Below are 16,666 nucleotides of genomic sequence, written 5' to 3' on the forward strand. Positions count from 1 at the left end.
CAAATTTAATTTTCAGCGCTATCCTGTTTTAGTTTACTTTGTTCACCATTGGCTCTAAGCTAGAGAAGTAGAACACTCTTGGATGATTTGGGACTCTCAGGTAACAGCTGTCAGTCAGCCATCACCTCCCACCCAGTTCTGTCATGAAAACCCCTCAACACACACACAGTTTCACCACTGAGACCAAAACTATTAGTACTCCTAACCTCATGTGGGTTTTCTTGATTTTTCTTTTCTTCATCCTTTATTTTACTTCCCCTCCTGATTCCTGTTTCTTTATTCAGCTCACAGCCAACCACCCCAAAGGCTAAAACCATCTGTTCATTCCTATTATCATTTTTATTCATCTTTTCTGTCCTTATTTCCAGTGGTGGCTTGGGACCTACCTGGGGTTGGACTGCAGGCTTACACACATCTTCTGGCTTAATGTGAAGCAAAATTGTCCAAACTCTAGACATTGATGTTTATTTATTAAGATGCACAAATTGTTCAAAACCCCTCAGTGTGTCTCCCCCAACTTCCAGACAGACCTCTCCCAGAAGCAGTATAGAAATCCCTCCTGCCTTACAAGAAAATGCTATTGCTTCCATAACCTTGTTAGCAATTGATAAGAAACTGAAAAGCATGGGGGATTTTTTAAAAAAAAAATTGATCATTTTAAATGGGACATGTTTGTTACAGTGTTGCAGTTCAGTCTTTAAGTCATTAGCCGTTTCCGGGTCCAAACTCCGCTTCAGTCAAACGAACGCTGCGGCCTCACTGAGAGTTAAAAACTGTCTAAATTCTTTCATCTTTAATAAAATGGTCAGTGTTGCTGCTTTACCAGGTGTAACAATTAAGTTTAACATCCAGGCATCCATGAAAACAGAATTTATTCAATTAACAGAGTTAGAAGTTAGCAGGAAGTTAGCTCGCTAGTTTCCACCTAAACATGATATAGCATGTTCTGACTGAGAGATTTCTGAACAAATTCAAACGTACAGCTCTGCTATCACTTCCAACATAAATGAAGACAGAAAACTAAACAGCAGTGATGTTTGTAGGGTTACTGAAGTTGGACTAGCTGGTATATAATGATGTGCTACGTGGTGGCTAGCTACATAGCTGTGTTAGCATAACATAAACACAATGAAGCTGGAGGATGAACGCTAACTTTTTTCCACTCAATAAAAGTTAACATGAGGGTTGCCGATGGTTACGGACAAATGCAATTGCATGGCAGGATGCTGTAAACAGACCAAAGGTCAGTCAGGAGAACAACTGAGATCATCCATCCACAATACGAGGTTAGTCATTAATATACTGCTGGATGTGCTGGGCTGTAGTTACATTGTAAGGTTTTAAAAACTGAGCTTTAAAATGACAAGGTCACAAGGTCATCTGCTAAACAAAAGTTAGCCTGTTCGATCGCTAGCTGTTCCAGTCTACATGGCAAAGTATCCTTAGGCAGGACACTGAACCCCACAATGCCCCTGGTACGTTCATGTGAATAGAAAACACTTAGACATATGAAAATGGGGTTGTATAAATCTCTTTGAGTAGAAAGTAGAGTAGAAAAACACTATATACAAACCAGTCCATTTACCATTCCAGTTTGGCGTGTCTTGCCCTATTGAAACTACAACTAATATAGTTCACAAACCATACCATTAACCATCAATGATGCCTTCACCCATGTGCACTTGTGTGTACTCATACCATCAAGTTGCTACCCTTTGAAATTCACGCTGGATACAGTGACCACTTCGGTTTCCTGATAGTAATTTTCAGAAGTGTTCCTCAGCCCATACCACTGAGCCCAGTCCATTTTAGGACCACTTTCCAGATACTTGGAGTCTGTCAATATTATAAACTATCCACCATTTGCTGTTTGCATTAACTTTTCCAGTCCTAAGGTATCATTAATCTGCATAGCTGTTTTATTTATATTTGACAGTGTCTTAACTTTTTGTATTTTGCTGTAATTTAGAATCAGGAACCAAACTATATCAGTTCTAAATCTGTTGGAGATGTTGGATTTAACACACTCCCCTTGTGGCTGGTCATTTAATTAACCTTGTCAAGCATATCTGATGTAATCTCCAATCTAATTTCATCTGTTAATTTAAAACCGTTCTTAACGAGGCCAGCCCCCCAGCTAATCAAGTGTCAGGTATAGATGCATTAAGGACTTGGTTAATTAGAGCTGTCAGAAAATGGCCAAATATGGACAGAGAAGGAGGCTGGATTTCCCTTTATTACTTTCCTGGGAGAGTTATTATTTTCATGGGAATCACCTCACGTGGTATCACTGTGTGACTGGGAGTGTTTGTTTGTGGGGATGAATCGAGACGAAGAGGACGATGAAGGAAGAGTGATAAAGTCAGATATGAAGAAATATTTAGTTTATTCACAATAATCAAATATGACTCTTTCCAACTTGTGGCAGCTTCATTTCCTGTTAGACAGGAAATTGGGCCTTTGCATTTCAAGGAATGATTCCCCATCTCATATTTATCAAATAATATGCAGTTTCTCTCGAAGGAGTGTAATGTCAAATTATATTGAAAATTTGCAGGAGGCTTTCAAACAGTTCCATATCACTGGAAACATGTTAAAAATGGACTTCTGTGAAATTACTGGCAATACTTTCATTAACTTTTGAACTTTTCGATTCATTTTCTTTTTTTTATCCAACTTTCTCTGATTTTCCATCAGTATTAAAAATGTTTAATTGCAATGATAATTTAAAAATAAACCATTTGTTTTTGAATTGCCAGCTACCTTATTAAACTGTCTGTGTGAGTGTGTATACATGTGCATGAGTATTTCAGTACATAAAAGGGGTTTAATAGGCTCAAATTCCATCAGAACCACCTCATCATGGTTAGTGATGGAACCTCGTTTATGGGTTCTAAAACTGTATGGTTGATCAAAACTAAATTAGCTTGGCTTCTGCACTCTAACACCATCTGTTGAAGATACTATGTTAATGTGTTAATTAAACATAAATTTTACATCTAAAAACGACACCGTTGCATATTATAGCATTTTACTCCTGTCTCTTTTCTTTTATTGTAATTTAGAATCAATAAAATTGTAACTATTCAAGTTCAGGGATGCTAGAAAAATGTTACTGTAGAACTTGTAGAGTTCAAGTGGTCAGCTCATTAATGCAAATGTCTAATTAGCCAGTCACATTGGCAGCAACTAAGTGCATTTAGCCATGTAGACATGGTCTTGACGACAGTCTGAAGTTCAAAGAGTGAGCCAGAACTGTCAAGAAAGGTGATTTTAGTGGCTTTGTATGCTGCATGGTTGTTGGTGCTAGGCCGGCCTGTCTTGAGTATTCAGAAACTTTTCCCACACAACCTTCTCTGGGGTTTAGAGAGAATGTTCTGAAAAAGAGAACATATCCAGTAAGCTAGCTCTCTGGGTAAAAAATGTCTTTTTGATCCCAGAAGTCAAAGGAGAAGGACCAGATTGCTGAAAGAGTTGAGTTGATTAGCTTAGTGTGAATTAGCTTAGCAAAAAGACTGGAAGCACTGGGAAATACAGATAGCTCAAACTATTCTAAAACAACAAACACTCATTTTAAATTCTATTTTGTGCAGAGTTTAAAGATATGGACAGAAATGTATTTTAACTTTGGACGAGCAATAGCTGTAGCAACCATAGCTGCTCCCACTGTTAAGCTAATCGAAACAGAGCTCCTGCTCCAGTGCACAGACATAGGGCTGTTTGATACAACGATTTATATCGGATGACGATATTAAAACGTCTATTGGGTCATATTACGCTGTCGTTTGTTTCGTGGTGTCGTAAAATAAACTGTTTATGGCAATATTTTTTTCATCGTGTTGATGGTCACCGTAGTGGCTATATTAATTTCTTAGTTCTCTCTTTATCTAATATATTTAATATAACCACACTACAGTCGGACAAGCAACTGTTTTTTGTCGTTAGCAACAACGACAGTAAACCCAGCGTGTGGCTCCGCCATCCACTTGTTTATTTTCCACATATTCCTTTCACAATAAAGCTGAAGATCCTGTTGAGGTTTTCAAAATAAACTGAATTTATGACAAAATACATTATTCTCAAACATCAAATTTCAGAAAATGGTGGCTGTTAAAACTTATATCTAAAATATATGGTTTAATGCATTGGTCAAAACACTAGCCATCACAAAACACAGCTGAAAACACTTATAGAAATTCAAGTTAGGGAGAAGGAAATGCAGCATATAATAAAAGAAATAGAGAAATTACAGCATTGACCACTTGGCAACAAACAACAGTGACTTTCCCCTAAAAATGTATCTGGCACAAAGGATGGCGTTTCTGAGGAGAGTCGGTGCGGTGTAGAGCCTCCCTAAAAATAGAAAGGATTGAAAATTAAAATGGAATAATTTGTTAGAGGCAGGATGTCTGGAAATAGAAGAAATGAAAGCATGAACAGCCTCCCAGGTTACAGCTGAGCTGCCCACTTACTTACACGTGGCTGTGTGTGTGTGTTTGCGTGTGTTTGTGTGTGTATGTGCGCTTGGCCTAAGTGTGTGAACATGCATTTCTGTATGTGAGCATTCAGCTTGTGTGTGTGTGTGTGTGTGTGTGTGTGTGTGTGTGTGTGTGTGTGTGTGTGTGTGTGTGTGTGCGCGCCTGTGTCTGAGGCACCATCTGTGTTGCCATGTGCAGCTGCGTTCCCTTGGAGCCCAAGACCCGAAACTCAGCTGTTACCAAGACAACCCCCACACACCCCATACCTGGTCTACACACAGACACACGTACACACACCCACAGCATTTCAAAATCACCTTAAGGTCTTACACTGTGTGTGCTTTTAAATGAACAGATGGACTGAGATGGATCATTCCTCAGAAAGTGTGTGTGCGCGTGTCTAAGAGGGAGACAGTGACAAGCAGATGGGAAGTCTATGTTTCAGTTCTGGATGACTTTCTCTTTTACTCGAGAACGTGCGACATGTGTGATGTGAGGCTGATCTTAGTCTGCGCTAAAATACATATATACAAGACTTTTGTTTTGGAAAGAATTTCATCATGTTCATCTTTTTCTGCTTGTTAGGTCTATTCTGCTCGGAGCATTTAGAAAGTTCCCGTATTAGCTTTTGCTTTGAGAATATTGAGTCATCGGCAGGGCTGTGTGCACAAAGAGCTCCCCTTTCTGAACAAAGTGCATAAAATCTGAGCAAGTGTCTTGGAATATAAAGTCACGGGTGTACCCATGTAATGTCAAGACCATTAAGTGTACCATAAACTGTTAAGAGAAACATAAAGTATATATAAACTTATAATAATGACTTGTGCTCTGGAACATATTATCACCAAGGTTCAGCTGCCGCGATTCATCCATGCACCTAACTGCATTCCCTTCAGCACTTCCCTTCTTTCCTTTAGACAGATAATTTAATTTTATGCTGCGTGTTATCAGGGCCCCTAACCTGGGAATAGACATGATAATTAACCTCTTAGCCACAGTGCATAATCCCTATAGATTATGCAACGTGCCCATCAAATATACAAGTACACTATTTGTAAATCCAGTATTTATGTTCTTCCTGTCACTGGAGTCTTTTCACTGCTTCACAAATCCAGGCTATTTAGCAAGCCCCTGAAGGTCCAGACCTCTACGATGAGAGCCAGTGGTATGTGACAAGAGTTTTTAGCAATATTTGACAATTGGTGCTCCTAAATTAAGGCCAGAGTACAATCTGGCTCCAGAGGAGCTGTCTGGACTTGTTAAGAGTATGAGTGTTTTTCCAGCCGTGTGCAGTTCTTGCAGATTTTTTTTTTAACTCTCTAGCACAGAGGCAAGATTTATGTGGAAAGGATCAGTGCGTTGGTTAAATCAGTGTCACTGAAGCATGCTGCTGCCAGAATTAAACAATGTGCTTATGCAAGCCTTGTCTAACTGTGGCTAGCTGTCAGAAGTGGATAGGGTCTTTGCTCCAACATCTGCTGGGTCCTAAAAAGGCAGCATGCAGAGGGCGCACAGAGAAGCAGAGGAATATGTTTACTGTCTACCTGGAATAAGATATAATGGCTCTCCATATTTCAAGCTGACATATAAATAGTACAATATCGTCAATATCGTCATGTCGTATTCAATATGACATGAAAATTAGTGACTGAGGCTGTAATCACACAGTAAAGTCAATGATATCAAAGACACCTGTGTGTGCACTTCACTTTACAAACTGAGAGGCCACCTCCATCTTTTAGATACAGTCTATGACCGCAACCTGTCTAAACACAGTCAAAATAACTAAAAGCCAAACTGGACTGTGCGTATTTACTCCTCAAATAAATGTGCCACCTTAAGATTGTTCTAACCTACTGAGGAAACTAAGGGAAGATTATTGCACCCCCTTACAGCCCAGAGGTCAAATAAGCTAGCTATGTGACACAGGATGACACAAGGGTACAACAGATCAAATCCAGGCAGTTTTTTGAAAGCCTCAATAGGGAGAGAGCAATAGCAATAGGGTTTTTAAACAGATATGAACAGTTGCTGTTCTAAGTTGGTTTTATTTACTGGCTCACAGGAGCTTCACAGTTCTCCCACAGAGTTCTGTTCGGTCCTTCATATCCACCAGAACTCGTATTGGTCCAATATAATTTTATTGAATCATTCGGTCTGTCTTCACTCTTAGAAACCTGCCAGAGTAGAAACAGTTGAATCAATCATTGGATAAAAACCATCCAGTAATTCAGTGGAATGACTTAATTGAAACTTAAGTATCTGCTCTGAAACACAGCCAGGTTTCCCCTGACAACCATAAATATCCAGGGGAGAAGGGACAATTCAATCCAATAATATGTATTTAACATTAAACTCGGTGTTAAGTAGGCCAAGGTTTAATAAAAAGGGTGAATCGCAGATGATGGGGGAATATAAAAATATATGACAGTCAAAGTAATTCTGGGTCTGTTAAGTGATTTTTTTTTTCTTTTTTTAACCATACTTGTCAAGTCAAGTGATGGAGGGTTCTCTCAGTGTGTGTGTGTGTGTGTGTGTGTGTGTGTGTGTGTGTGTGTGTGTGTGTGTGTGTGTGAAGGTAGTTTTCAATGATTCATTTCCCTCGTTAAGAGTTGTCCTACTTCTCTCCTACAATCCTTTACCTGAATGTTTTCTGCTCTTTTGTCATTTCCTTTAGACACACACACACACACACACACACACACACGCACACACACACACACACACACGTTTGGTATGCTGTCCAGAAAAATAATCTCATTGACATATACTGTTTCAGAAGTACTTTGATTATTCTGCCTGTCGTACTCTTTACAACAGTTCTCGTGTAAGGTGCATAAAATCACCTGGATTTGCATAATAAAATATGCATTTGTCCGCACATAGAAAGCACACTGCAGGTGAAAGATTTCTATAAAAGGAAAGAGGGAGAGCAAGCAAATGAAAAGACAGACGAGGGACAGCATGACGACAAAAACATCTTGACGCACAGAGGGAAAAGGCTGGGAGGCGAGGAGATTTGAGCGAGGATCTATTTTAGTGATAAAATGTGAAAAGCAAAGAACAGGGAACCCCAAAGAGTGACAAGTGAAACAGACTAATGATGTGAATACCAGCTATAAGATTTACAGGAAGTGAGTAAGACAGACACCAGATTTATATGAATTTCCCATCTTATCGTGTCCCTTTTCCTCACTTTTCATCTATATGAAATATTGCTGGCATCGCAGTTCAGTTCATCCTGGAATTTGGGATATTGCTGTCAAAACAAATGACATAATTCAGAACCGGCGGGTGTTCAGTGACTCTGCTGTTCATTTGAGACCGATTTTAAATGTCAACTTAAAACAAACAAGAGCTGATTTGTACATCCACCAAATATTTCGGTAACAGTAAGATTCATATTAAATGTAATATTGCATGCCACTATGTGCCTATGTGTAGCTCATTTACTTGACAAGCCAAAGCCCGCTAGTTCAATTCCCGCAGGAGATGCAAACCTCCTTTGGGGTTATATCACTACATCACCACTGCTACCTGGTTTTAGACAAAGATATCCTGAGTAAATGCAAAATTCTTTCTTTTTAAAGACAGATTGTCATCATCCACACTGAGGGGTTTAAGTGTGGACGGCCTGTTTAATGTTTTGGCAAAGCCAATCTGCAGTCACTTGCCGTCTTCGGAACAGCTTTGGTGCATCGAGGAGGCAATAAAACGGCAACAAAACAGATTCAGTCTTTTGTCGGTTAGTGATTAACAAATCTGTTGCCATTTACATGCACAGAGATTCACATTAACTTCTTACTTTCAGAGTTCAGCGAGAATCTCATAGATTTGAAACTGAAAGTTCGTCCACTCGATGTAACTAGAATACAACCAGTTGACAACCACCTGAGTCGAGCCGTTTGTTGCATATTGACACAAAGCAGATGAGTTGCCCTGATTGGTGCAACCTGACTTTCATTGATTACAATGTGTTAGCAATCTGTCAGCATTCATAAATTAGTTGGTAATTATTTGCAAACTCTCACCAATCTGGCTGAGAGTAACTGCAATCAGTCTGAGTCACAGTGCAAGTGTTTGCAGGCAGATTGCCTCCCACCAAGCAACTTGTGCATCTGCCTTTGAAAGAGGTCCGTCAGCGATTGGTCAACTACTTGCAATGGGTCTCGGACAGAAAAATAAATCAATGCAATCATGGAGGAACCGTTGATGTTTACTAGTTGCAAGGAGGTTGGGATACAAATTTGTCCACACAGGTTGTACACTAAGGTTCAACAGTTACACATCTTGTTTGCAAATTTTTAATGGCTTGTGTTGCTAGAAACATTTGTCTGCTTTGGTAGTTTTAGTGATCTAAAACAAAATTATGTGGAGCTGAAACTGAAACTGTGAAAGGCAACAAAGTGCTCTAAACTGCAAAGGACAACGGCACTGCTCACTGCGTGAACCCCCAGGACAAAATCCAGGTTTTGCATTAACACCTCTGAGTTTGTGAAAGTTCTCTGTGTTGCCTACAGTTTACTGTGGACACTCATTAACCTGCACTTCGATAGCAGTTTACAGTGCTGCTTACTTCACACACAGACGCTATCCTGATGAGGATGCTAAGTGCATTCCCACAACCTTCAAATTCAGAGTGGTTTCCTTCAGTTCAAGATTAAATTGATTTGTTCATTTCTTTAGATGTATCTGAAATGAATAAACCCAGTGTAATAAATGAACAGCAATGAGAACTTTTCACTGTTAGAATGCAGCACGAGCCTTTGACAGGAAAGGACCTCAAAACGCACAAGACGGGCCGAAGGAAACAGATGTCAATGTCTGATACCAGCAGCTCCTTTTGCTTGGATAAAAAATGAATTAAAAAAACTAAACCAAGGACAAAGCAAAGTCTGGACCGATTCTCATATTCAGCTGCTTCTTTATGTGCATCTCTAAATGCCAGCGACGCTACACTGAGGAGTACAGACAAGGCTGTCGGGCTGCAATAACGATACAAAGAGGTGGAATCAGATTGAATTTGACTTTGTGGTCACATGACTTCTGTTTGCAAACTCACTTGTGATCGGGGAGAGTGAGTCCTTCCTCTGTTTGTCACACCAAAGAAAACAGAACATAGTTGTGATCACACAGAGGAGCAGTGTGAAACAGTGATGCACCAACTTGAGAAAATTCCTGTCAGTCTTTCTTATTAATGACAACAATACAGCACCAGCCCTCATTTTTCCTCAGCTTCTCACAAATATCCTGCCGCTACAGCCACAAATAGGAACGATGACTCGACTCAGCTGTATTAAATGCAGGCTGCGTTTCTATTTACTGGAGAGATACGCACACACAAAGTCACTCGCCCACACTGACACACACCCTCACGCCACACAAGTGCAAACAAAGTTGATGATTTTAATCACCATAGCATGCTGAGAACACAAACACACCCTCGGGGTGCTAATCAATTACTGCAGAGCTCAAATACACACACCTACTTACTCGCACAAACACACACACACACACACACACACACACACACACACACACACACACAATCAAGCTAAACTAATTTCACTCCAAGCCAGATTTTTTTTTTCTTTTTTAAGTGATTTTTAAAGTGTGTGTGTATTTATACGCCTGTACTGCAGGATGATGTCTGACTAGGCTCAAAGGTAAAAAAAAGAAAAATCCCACGCAAGCCCACCAACACACACACACACACACAAGACATGTGAGGCTTCAGTGGGCACTTTTTCTCTGAGTTTGTTAGAAATTCTAATTTCGAGACTGGCAGAAGTCAAAGCCTCCTCGTCCTTTTCCATCAATCAAAATAAGCAGCGCAGTGACACCAAACATAAAGACATTTCCATATGAAAACAGTTGCGTTTTGGCATTGACCAACTGAAGGAAACCTCATGTTTATTCAACCTGTAACCAGTTTGTGAAGATTTTTACTTTTGCTGCTCTAAATGTTTTGAATTTCTTCTGAAAAAGATAATTACCCCCCAAAGCTTGAAAGGAAGAAGCTGCTTTTCCCACGCATGAAAAAACAACACCTTAAGTGTTAACTTTAAGTCAAAACTGACAACAAACACACAGACATACACCGAATGTTAACATTCACTGTTGGTTCATGACTGTGCTGACAGAGCTATCATTATGATAATACCAAGGTCTATCATAATTATCTGCTAATTGACTGCCTAACGAGGTAGCGCTCATTAGAATGCTCATTAATACTCCATCATCACCACTGATTGCTGTAATCATAGAGTGATGGGGGTTTCAAGGTCTTACATGAGTGTGTGTGGATACTGTCTGCCCATAGATGTGTATTTACATGTGATTTCATAGTATTGCTGATTGATTCTTCCAGCAGTAATACATTAAAGGTACACATCTGTTGAATATGGAGCTCTGCAGAATCAAAGCTTCATGGCTCAAACTAATTAAGCTGCAAGTACACTATGCAACTGAATTTAATGAAATACTTTTGTTAAACCCCTTGAATTAAAGCTGAAAATTTGCACTTCAGTCACAATTCGGTTTTATTTATATAGCTCCAAATCACCATCACCTCAAGGCACTTTACACTGGAATGTAAAAATCATACAATACAGAGAAAACCCCAACAATCAGACAGCCTCCTCTGAGCAAGCCCTCTGTGAAAGTGGGACGGAAAAACACGCTTTTAACAGGAAAACCAGAGGCTCAGGGAGGGGGGGCCATCTGCCACAAGCGGCATATTAGTGAATATGAATCGGCTCGAAATATTTTCTGTTCTGTCAGTAAATGTGCGGCTAATTTAAACTTTAATATCATGGCGCTATAAACCTGAAATGATGAAGTTATCAATGCGATCAATCAATGCGATATTTGATGGGATAAGTTAGCGAGGACAGGGGTGATGTGCTCATGCCTTCTAGTGCCGGTTAAGAGGTGTGCTGCCACATAATGTGAATATAAACAATAGTTGTTGTTTTTTACAGTAATTACATAAACAAACACAATTGTGTCTGAGAGTCAAATTGAGTCACTTGAAATCCAGTGAACTGTTCAAGTTTGTCAGAAAACTTGTCCAAGCATGCAGTTAGCTCTATAAACAAATAACTTCTTGTAATAGCCCCTTTCATTGAGTACAGAGCTGCCAGGTATGTAGTGGTCTGTGTCACATCGCTCTCCTCCAGAGCTGCTGAGAAAAAGAAAACTGTTCACTTTGCTTTTCAACAAAAGCTCCAGATTCATTTGAAAAGTGACTGTTTTACAGTTCAAGCACATTCTTCTTTTTTCTCAGGTCATATTAGGAGTCCATCGACATTCTTTCTTACTCACTATCACAGAAAATTTCACAGTTTTTGTGATTTGGAGGAAAATCATCCCTGAATTTGTAAAGCTTGAAAACAGTCCTCATTGCTTTTGCAGCTTTGCTAGCAAAGGTTCTGATGTCCAATCCCACTTTGCATCAGTCAGTTTCTCGTATTTCTCTCTCTGTTTAGTTTCATAATGATGATTCAAATTTTAACCCTTAAACATACCAATCTGCTCTCCACAAACTAAGCACACAGCTTTTCCTTTGACTTCAGGAAATAAGCACTTGAAGGTCCAGGTCTTGGACCCTGCATTCATATTTTGGGGCTAGCAAAATCAAGGGGACCGTACAGGAGGATCTTATGAAGTAGATTTGTAGATCCTTAGGAAAATCATATATTTACCATGTAAGATAAAAAGAAATCCACTGGTGCTGACACGTGTTTGCCTCACTAACACTACATTTCCTGTGTATGCCACCTGTTGCCACAGACTCATTTGCTCAGGTGAAAGGTTGGCAGTGCTGCAGCTTATGATACACAGCAGTATTTTACCTAGTGTGATTTTGTTTCCTCTCATGATTTCAGAAATGTGTTTGCACACTTCTCTTTAAAGTGATATTACTGTCACCAGGAGGAGGCAGCAATTATTTCAGGTTCTCATTTCAAAGGGACCCTGCAGGCACCCAGCTACACACCTCGAGTAGTTTTCTGCACTGGCTCCCTGTGGCTCCCTATCATCCGGACACCTCTTTGGAGAAATGAGAAAGGATATAAACCAAAATGTGCCAGATTTGTTTAATGACTCCTTCTGTGCTCAACTTTCAGTGTGGTGTCATCTTTAATGTGTGTTTTACCTTCAGCCTGGACTGCAGCTGGTTTAAAGATTCAGCTGCAAAACAGTGCAAATTCATCCTCCGTGTGGCACCGTGTGGCGTCTAACATTGCTGTGCTGTGTGTTGCAGGTATGCCTCTCAGTCTGGACTGCAAGGCATTTTTTGGCTACAGTGGAGAAAACAGAAAGCCCATCATCTACTGGATGAAAGGAGAAAAATTTGTTGAAGAACTTGCAGGGCATATTAAGGAAACTGAAATGAAGTAAGTAAACTATTTTCTAGAGAACCACTGATTCAGTAACATACTCAAAATGATCCTGAAATCAGTGTCCTGAGGGTGGGGGGCAAGTAAATTCTAAGTACATCTACTGCAAGACAGTATCAATTACATTCTCTTAAGTTTACAGGTTTCTATTGTTAATTAATTTCTGAATAGGCTCGACTCCAGCTGCTCTCCTCACACTGTCAGGATCTAATTTGGTCTCTCGTGATTTATGACTCATTGAGGGTTTTCTGACAGCTTTCTTCTCAACTTTTCTAAAAAAAAAAAATTATGAGTTCTAATAATAAAGTTAAATTGAATTCATTTTCTCCCCTATTGGGACCAATTACATTGGAGTCTATTGGGAAAAGCCTGATTGTCTGCGGGGCATCAAATATCATTAGAACAACCTGCTGGATCGCTATGGTAACCATCAGAGAATTTACATTGTCTCACACATGTGCACACACACACACACACAGTCGATGTGAGTTAAGAGAATTATGTCTAACATCCATTAATTACACATAAAACAGTTTATCATCAAAATCTATAAAAGATGAAGTTGAAAGCAAAACATTTTATTTAATTAATCTCCGTTGTTCAGTCGGGAGGCGGGAATGATGGCGGTCTTGTTGCTTTCTCCAGTGGGTCAATGCAAAAGGTGTAAAATGAGGTAGAGACTTGACTTGCTACACCCCTGCGTGTTGCACTGAAACAGTCCTCAAGTCTGTGAGTCCTAAACCTGTCCCAAAAGAACCAATCAACAACTGAAACCGGAGACATATTAGCCAATCACGTTGCAGCGCATGTGCACAGTACAGGGGGAAAATGTTTTAGCTTAATTCAGGTAAAGTTTGCTGACTTTGCTTAAAATCTTTTTTCCCTGTATGTTGTATTTGTATACATTAATATGGCTTCATATTTCAAGTATATCCCACCAGAGCACAGAGAACAAATGATCACAGTTATCCGACATAGATTTTTGGTTTTTATACTTACTGAGATAACAAGTAGAGCAATACGCCTGACGTCACACACCTGAAACAGTCAGGACCTGAAGTATGCACACGCATCAGTGCGAATACTTGATTTGTTAATCTGTTACAGTTACAGCTACTGATTAGATCTTTAGGGGCGGGACCAGGACAACCACAGATATCTATTGAGTATACCTGAAATTTAGAGTGCTATAAAACACCACACTGCTTTTCTGTGTTTTTTCTTTTTCAGTGGGTGATCTCGTATAACTCGCCTCATTTCAAAGCATTTGCCCTTTTTCACTCTGCAAAGCGAAGAAGCTAGAAAGTTATTTCAAATCTTAGTGGAGATTAGAGCTGGGCGATATATCGAGTTTTAAAAAAATATCGATATATTTTTATACGAGATATAAGATGTGACCATATCCTTTATATCGATATAGTCTATGTTACGTTATAATTATACTTGCGGAGCCGCAAGTTTGCCTCTCTTTCGTCCACTTTCGTCTTTACGCAACGTTACTCGGCCTCGCCTCTCCTTCACTGAACACAACTCCCCCTCCTCCCCCATCGCTTCACCTGCAGGAAGCGACAAGATGGACACGGCAAATCTCCGTTAACGAGTTACTGCGCATCGCCCTGTGCGTGGGGCTGGACGGCGTCAACGTGTTAGCTAGCTAACCACGCTAACGAGCTAACCACGCTAACGCCATGCAGCCCAGAGGTGCTGCACGGACTAAAACCCTTTCATTTTCTCAAAAGTTGACAGCGCGCCTTATGTATGAATTCTGGTTGTGCTTGATGGCCGCGAACCGATTTTATGTGGTACACGGCGCTCAGCAATCTGTCAAAAAATGTTTTAGTACGACTTTGGTAAGCTACGGAGCTGCACCGCTTGATGGATTGTCGGAGCATTACGGCTGAGCCTCGCGGAGTGATACGTACTGTGCTTCAACGTAATATTACCCTACTGTGTATAAGGACCGTAAATGTCATCTGTTAAGAGACGTGGTTGCGAAGCGGATTACAAACTCCAGGCTGTCAAGTCAAGCAGTACAAGTTGGGAACAGAGCAGCTGTGAAATCTGTCTTTGTTATTGTGCTCAGCGTCTTTTAGTTTACATTTTGACTGCACATTTGTGAGCTTTTTGTTATGCACAAAAACAACATTGTTTTCTTTTATTTATGGAGCATTATTATTTAATAAATGCTCATAATTTATTTTTGAGTAAATTTTATGTACATCTGCTCTATGTTAATAAAAGTGCCTGTGTGACATCTGGGACACAGCTTTGACTAAGAACTCTCTTTTTGTTCTTACTTTATTGCTTTAAAAAAAATATATCGAGATATATATCTTATATCGCCATCCAGCTAAAAAATATCGAGATATGAATTTTGGGTCATATCGCCCAGCCCTTGTGGAGATCACAAGAAGTTCAGACAGACTTTCCCAGCGCATCTAAGACAGCAAAGTATTTCAAACAGCCTGCAGCATGGTGGTCATCTTTTCTGTAAATAAATGAGCCCGTGAAAGGCTCTGGAAGTGGTCTTTGAAAGTAAGATGGGATAAGGTAGGCAGGATTAGACCAGACAAATCCAGCCTGACTCTTAACTCACCTGTTAATACTCATGTGCATGAGTGCTGCAGACTCATGAATCATAATATTTAATTTGTGTATGGATTTAGCTACTTCAGTTATAGCTACAGCTGCATCATCTCCTCTAAGCAACAGTAGTTCATGTTGGAGACGTAACTGCAAAGTTTAGGTCCGATGGGGTTCAATGTTTAGTAGATGAGCACTAAATGCTACTGACTGCTGTTGCAAATTCAGCACCTGTGTTTTAACTGAGCAAAACATTTAGTCCATGGGTCATTCCAACCGCACATCGTGCCAACTCCAATCTGAAGGTCCAAAGTTTGAACATATATATTGAGTGCTGAGAAGTTTTAGCTTCATATATCAAATAGTTTTTAAGATACACTTTTTTGAAAAATAGTCCATCGGCCCACTACCACGCACTGAAATATGAGTCAACATTTGAACATGAATATGTCAAAGACTATTAAAGATAAAAGCCTGAAGTTTGCACCGGTCTTTCTTAACATCAAAATAAATCAGGATCTTTAATGTGGACCAGATATATTTCAAATGGTCTGAAAATTTTAAATTTAAAAAAAAATCACACACTAACAAAGAAACTTTACATTGCAAAAGACAACCAGTAACAATTTCTGAATGGTGTGTTGTTGAATTTTACAGTAATACAAAAAGAAAGCAGGATTTTCACGATGGTACTGTAACTGTAACTCACAGGTCCTGGAAATGAAAAATATGAAAATATTTAACAAAATTATTTTCAGAGTTATATTTTTGGGTACCATCTGGAATTTCGTTTTATTCGAAGAGGACAATCTGCTGAAATTTTAATTTTTGTGTTTAATAATATTTTTTGGCTTTATTGGATAGTGAAAGTCAGGAGAGACAGGAAAGCAAGGAGAAGCGGGGAGACACACAGAAAAGGGTGACGGGTTGGACTCAAACCCGAGCCTTTGCAGGAGTATGCTTGATGATCAGGCAGAGTGCATGTGGTGATTTGAGATGGACAAAAGTTTCATTCAGTTCACACAGGTGGGGCTGTGGTGGTCTGTAGTTTTGCTTCTCCCTTCATTATATCTTTAAAATGATTTAAACTGACAAATATTTGGTTTGGTTTTCATCCTGCACTGTGACCTGGCCAATCATGGCCTCTTTAGATTATCACATCAGCTTATTAATTTTAGACATAATAAGCAGTCGTATGAGAAG

General features: G+C 39.6%; 1 protein-coding gene across 2 annotated transcripts in view; it reads left to right on the forward strand.

Moving 5' to 3' along the window:
• Positions 1 to 16,666, forward strand: part of il1rapl2 (interleukin 1 receptor accessory protein-like 2) — a 443,889-nt gene that overhangs the window by 382,235 nt on the left and 44,988 nt on the right. For both annotated transcript variants that reach the window (XM_085361123.1, XM_085361114.1), the window contains exon 7: positions 12,745 to 12,877. In XM_085361123.1, coding sequence (XP_085217249.1) covers positions 12,745 to 12,877 — 133 coding nt within the window. The remainder of the gene's footprint in view (positions 1 to 12,744; positions 12,878 to 16,666) is intronic.

The sequence above is a fragment of the Diplotaxodon limnothrissa genome, linkage group LG2, assembly GCF_057381915.1.
Source record: "Diplotaxodon limnothrissa isolate DT_005_m linkage group LG2, D_limnothrissa_male_GT1.1, whole genome shotgun sequence".
NCBI lineage: Eukaryota > Metazoa > Chordata > Actinopteri > Cichliformes > Cichlidae > Diplotaxodon > Diplotaxodon limnothrissa.